Source organism: Apium graveolens, chromosome 6 (assembly GCF_009905375.1).
Source record: "Apium graveolens cultivar Ventura chromosome 6, ASM990537v1, whole genome shotgun sequence".
In the NCBI taxonomy this organism is placed as follows: domain Eukaryota; kingdom Viridiplantae; phylum Streptophyta; class Magnoliopsida; order Apiales; family Apiaceae; genus Apium; species Apium graveolens.
The window spans coordinates 292029454-292035428 of NC_133652.1; the positions used below are offsets into that span (position 1 = coordinate 292029454).

Sequence of the window (5975 nt, forward strand, 5' to 3'; positions counted from 1 at the left end):
CATTAAGCCTTAAACACTCATTTTTATGATTTTATATTAACACTAGCATAATAACCCGTGCGAGGCACGAGTCAATTTCTAGAGTTTTTTTATGCATCATGCAATTATAATGTTTGTAGTAGAGCAACTCCAACAATATCCTTATATAGGCTCTTGAGTCAAATTTTGAAGAAATGGAGATAAAATTTCTCTCCAACAAGCTCCATTTCCCCTCTATAACATTAGGAGCTTCGAACGCTTCCTCACTTTTAGGAGTGAATATCCCCTCAACTATTATTATATTATATTTTTCTTACCCGTTATTTTATATTTAATGAATGAATATAAACAGGGTAGTAAGTGTACGTTTAAAACGAAACGATTAAACTTAATCTGTAGAATGCCGTTAGTATGTTTACAAATAAAAAACTACAAATTAACATATATGTTGAATACAAAGTTGACCGAAATCTTGAATTTTATTTAAATAAACTATTTGTACTGCTTTATATTATTACTGAGTTAACTACTAACTTACAATTAACTTACTCAATTTAAAAAGATAAAAAGTGCATAACTGAAGTCAGAATGACTTGCAATCATAATATACAATAATATAAATTTACATTATTGTTAATATTAAAGTTGATTTTAATGAAAAATATTAGTTTTTGAAATTCAGCGTATGTATGGGAAAATGTTAGTTTTTTATTTACACTACTGTTAACAAAGTAAGATTAAGTTATATGTGTGTGTTAGTATGTGAATTATTATATATTACATCTCTTAGTAAATTATGATAGTTTCAATTATTTATATGCTAAATATCTGATTTATGTACATGTATAATCATTATTAACATCTAGTGAGATAATTGATTACTTAAATAACATGCATTTATAATTATTCAAAAATTAAAATTATGTAATAAATAAATTGCTATAATTTATATATGGTATTCACATTATCACTGACAAACAATCCATGTCTATTTTTTACGCAACCGGGTATCAATAATGGTTGTAACATAAAAATGAATTATATATTTTTAAGACTCATTATTGATATTCATGATTTTTTTTCAAGAATTCGAAAGAAAAAATGTATTTATATCGTATTTTAAACCGTTTTTAAGTTTCTTTCATTACGACTCTAATATTTCTTCATATAATAATTTGATAACATTTTATACTATTCTTCTAAAATTAAAAATTTTCAGTTCGATAAAGTTTTATAAATATCAGTTGAACTGGTTAATTCCTTCAAATTATTGAACAATAAATGTTTTTTCCTTAAATAATATAAAATGCATTGAATCAAATGCTACAACATAGTATAGATATAACTTTTATTTGAATAATTCAAAATATTAAAATAATTCAAAATATTTGTACAATATTATCTTGATCAATGAATATTGTTGATCTAAAATAATTCTTTTTAAAAAGTTAGTTTTTTAAAGTGAAAAATGAAAAATAAATCGATTTAATATATAATCGTAGTTTTAATAAATCTAGTGACATCTCATTTTAAATTTCAAATATTTTTAAAATTGGGACAAATCCCAAAAATAATAATGTGTTATTAGTGAAGTTAGTAATTTTAATATAAATAATCAATTGACTTGATCCTATAAAGACCTCAAACACATAAATTTATATTAATATAAGATATTAAAAAATTTCACATTATTGGTAAGATATTATCGCCGAGCTTGTAATTTAAATTTACTAAACGTAGAATGTGACGATGTTTTTCGGCCGGGTCATGTAGTCAAATTTCGAGTATTTTTTGAAAAATGGACCAAGTTCTAAAAATGTATTGACTCATTATAATTCGAACTTATCTAAATATGTAATACCAATATAGATTATTTATATATAAGCGATTCTATATTCAATATTTTTTTAAAAAATTATATATGTACATTTTAATTACTTTTTATAATAAAAAATATGTTAAAAATATATGAGATCTATTTTCAAACTAAAAAATGATTAATAAATAAGATAATAATTCATTTATGTACTATGTCTAATTTTATATCTGGAATTCAATTCTTTAAAATTAATTGTACAAATATTAAACTAACTATCTTTTTTTTTGCGGAATTCAAGTAAGTATCTTTAAAGTTAAATAAAATATTCATTTAACACACTTAGATATTATTTGTATATTAAAAAATCCATGTGACAATATGGTGTAGTGGTAAGAGGTTGTATAGTTGAATGAAATAACTTGAGTTCGATTCCCACAAAACCACATCTTTTATCTAAATATTAAAAACAAGGGTAATTTAGTCTTTTTAATGAGACTTTTTAATCTCATGAAATTATACATTTGTTCTCCTATTATAAGTCACACTCAATTCTGAAATCATGTCAAGAAATCATTCTAAAACCCTAAGTTGTAAACCGTTCTAAAACTTTAAATTAGATGGTAGGTAGATGAAGCATCTTATATTAATATTTGAGTGGCTAAAAGTGATTGGAGGGAAGGTTAAATATTATTTTAAAAGTTGAGAGGCTAAGAGAATATTTATGTAAATTATGATATTTTTAAATTTTGTTGTGTATAATTGTGTGGATGATTGCTTGTTAAAAAAATTCAAATTTTAATTTGGTATTGAATTGCGATATCATTGTACTTCGATTGGAATTGATGACTGAACTTGGAAAGCTGAAATTGCTGGAACCAGAAAAGCAGAACAATGCATCCTTTTGGAGAATAAAACTTACAACGGAATTGTTCATTATTTCTTTTAGTAATTTAATATAGATTCCCAAAAGATTTAAACCAACAATTTATTCAATCAGAAGTTAACAACATACGACATATTATTTTCGTAGTAAGTTTATGTTTTATTAAATTGTTAACGTGGTCCCATGTTCATCAACTTACGACAAAATTAGATTTTGTGATGAAAAACTGAACTTACTACTCGAGCAAAAATGACGAAAATATTCTGTCATAAAAGAAACAATTACGACGATTTCGGTTAAAAAATATCATAAATGGCCAAATTTGATGTAGTGGAAGGAAATTATTGTAAAAAAGAAATTATCCAATAATAATATTTTATAAACTAACGTCCTCTCAAACTCACGACAGTAAATCGAAAGTTTGTCAAAAAATATAGACGGTACCACGTAATATAACAAATTCAAAACTGCAACACCAATGCAACAACAGAAACAAGGGCATACAAACGAATACAAAAGCAGAGCTACAAATCCAAGATAATGTTTTAGCAAATTGTCTTATATGCACATGGTTATTTCAGTAATATAACTGTGTAGTAAGGACTTACATGTAATTTTACATTGTTCAATACTGCTTGTTTGTGTGCGCGCAACTTGATGCCGAGTGCGACTATATCAGATGTATAAGATCATTTCTTGAGTACTTATGATTGTATGGTATACAAGTTCTTTTCTTCTTCATTTGTTAATCACAGTAACGTCTTTAATTTAGGGGGCCAAGGACCGCTCTGTACTCCATAAATTCGACCATATGAACGTGATATAAATATTTATCTTCTAGCCTTCTTTTGATTTCAAATCTTAACTTTCTTGTGTTACTTTGCTGCTTTGTATATTTTTCAATTTTATTAAGCGGGTATCTCAGGTAAAGTGAATACTTCACTGACAGTTGGCTATCTCATCGGCTAAACTTGACTAACTTTGAAATCGGTCATTTTTGTTAATTTTGTATAAAGATACGCTAAATTTGTCATTCACCCCTCTCAACACATGATATAAATAAATTGATGAAACCGGATTAAATGACAAATTAAGTATCATTACATCATAAAAATTCAAAAGTGAACAGCTTGTACGAACGTATATATAAGCTGGTACTATGAACAACTTCTTTTCATTTGACAAAATTAAAAAAAAGGAATTATTTAATTAATTAATTGCAGAACAAACTTTTCGAATTTCACCGTCAGTGCCAGTTTTCACTCCAACATTAGTCATTCTAATCATGGCTCTTCCAAACTCAACGTTTAACGTCAATCCAGCCAACCCTCTAATCCCAATAAACCTCCGTACAAAGTTCTTTGTTGTACTGTCCTGCCACAAGCTTTGATCGGATTCCAGAATTCCGCGGTTTCTCTGAACATTTTTGAAGAAAGAATGATCGAATGTGTCACCGCTTCCATAGTCCAAAGCGATACGTTTATTTCCATCTCCGTTTTGAGGACAAAGAGATTGAAGTGTTGGAAGAAATGTGGGATCAATGGTAGGATCAGCACCGCCAGAAGTAGTGAAATTGTAGAGTCTGTAGCTTACGAATTGGCAAGCAACTGTTCCAATAGTGTGTCCTCCTACAATGCAAACAATATTAATATTAGTCTGTTACACCAGAGTGAGACTATTGCATGCATGTGACAGGCGGATCCTCTAAGGGGCAAGAGGGGTCATCCGACCCTCTTATTATGTAATGCTTCGAAAGTCTAGAGTTTATGTAATGCTTACCAACAAGAGTAACAAGATCTTGAGCACTCAGACCTACGTCAGCAAATTTTTTCTTTTGAACAGCGACAGAGTCTGTGAAACCTGGCAAATTAGCCGTATCTGAAGCTAATGACACTCGTCCGTCTCTCCTGCCTGTTGGCACACGGTATGTCAATCCACCGACCTGTAACAAACACATAAAACAAATCAGTCAATAATATAAAACGAGTCCATTTATGAATGCGTAATGTTCAGATTATAAAGAGCATGAATACGTAATATTACCGCAACTGTAGAGTCACGACCAGCAAGAGCAAGAATATCAGCACAAGACACAACTCCGGGGCATGCTGCCTCCAGTTGTGTTTTGGCATCATCAATGACTTCATATCCCCTCAACAAAAGATTCGGCCTAGCGGTTTTCTCAGCATTGCTGCCATCGATAAGAATCGAGGCATCGCAACCATGAACAAAGCAATCATGGAAGATCATTCTTAGCAATCCGGGAGCAACTGCAGTATTGCCCTTAACATGTTTCCTTACTGTGGCTGTAACAATTGATTCAGCTCTCGGACAAGAAGTCGAATAAAACCCCACCCTAGTTTGTGCCAATGCCAGAGGTGCAACAAGTAAAAGAAGAACTAAAAGAGTGCAGTTGTTATGGTAAGAATCCATTTGATGAGCTCTGTAATGTGTTGTTTTGAGTTGATTGTATGAATTAAAGCAGACGAAGATGGTGTATTTATAGTTACACGAGAGTGAGTAGAAAATGAATAAACGTGTGGGGATTACAACTTGCAAGCTAAGGCTGCCCAAATTATTGAACTTGTCATCTACAGAAATTTTCAGTCAAATACAGTTACATTAAATAGATATCGAGTTTTATATTCTGGGAGAGAAATGGATTTAAATCATTCAAGTTTGGGTTATATGAATTTGAAAGGGTTATTTTAGTTATCTATCAAAAAACTTATATGATAATTTACAATCTATTAGCCAAGAAAAAACCTATAATCTTAATTTAAACTTTTACCATGTTGCTCGGGTTACTTTATATTATAAAGTGGTATATTAAATTATAAAAATTGACACTAATCAAATAGGAAATTAAATTATTATAATATGAAACATTTTTGAAGGAGTTCAAAAGTATGTATTTTTGTGCAGTTTTTTTTGGATGGATCGAAAATGAAAAATTTGACATTATCGTGAAGTTAAAGTTGCGAAAAACGAATGAAATGATATTATTGTGAAGTCGAGGTGCGACCAACAAGTAATAGAACAAAATAAGGTTAAATGCAACTGCGTAAATATAACTGGACCCAAATTCAACCACATTTGGTTGAATTTAAGGGCGCGGCTAAATTTAACCGCGTGCATTTAAAACACAATTATATTTATACAACCGAATTTAGCAATAAATAAGACCGCCTAAATATAACTGTCATCAAATACAACCGAACTCAGTTAATTTCGCCGCCCCTAAATTCGATAGAAAGTGCTCGAATTTAGCCCCGTAAAAAATGGAGGAAATCA

At 29.6% G+C, this 5975-nt stretch overlaps 1 protein-coding gene across 1 annotated transcript; it reads right to left on the reverse strand.

The window, feature by feature from the left end:
• Positions 1–3759: 3759 nt before the first annotated feature.
• Positions 3760–5159, reverse strand: LOC141664031 (peroxidase N1-like). The gene is made up of 3 exons (XM_074469894.1): positions 4725–5159; positions 4461–4623; positions 3760–4309 (listed from the first exon to the last, which is right to left on the reverse strand). The coding sequence occupies exons 1-3, from the start codon at positions 5112–5114 to the stop codon at positions 3891–3893; spliced, it is 972 nt and encodes a 323-aa protein (XP_074325995.1). The 5' UTR covers positions 5115–5159; the 3' UTR covers positions 3760–3890.
• Positions 5160–5975: the final 816 nt, after the last annotated feature.

Excerpts from the sequence above, each read along its gene's own strand:
- LOC141664031 (XM_074469894.1), bottom strand. The coding sequence starts at position 5,114 with ATGGATTCTTACCATAACAACTGCACTCTTTTAGTTCTTCTTTTACTT. Across the intron at positions 4,624-4,724 it reads GTCGTGACTCTACAGTTGCG|GTCGGTGGATTGACATACCG; the intron begins GTAATATTACGT and ends TGTTTGTTACAG. Across the intron at positions 4,310-4,460 it reads AGATCTTGTTACTCTTGTTG|GAGGACACACTATTGGAACA; the intron begins GTAAGCATTACA and ends TTTGCATTGTAG.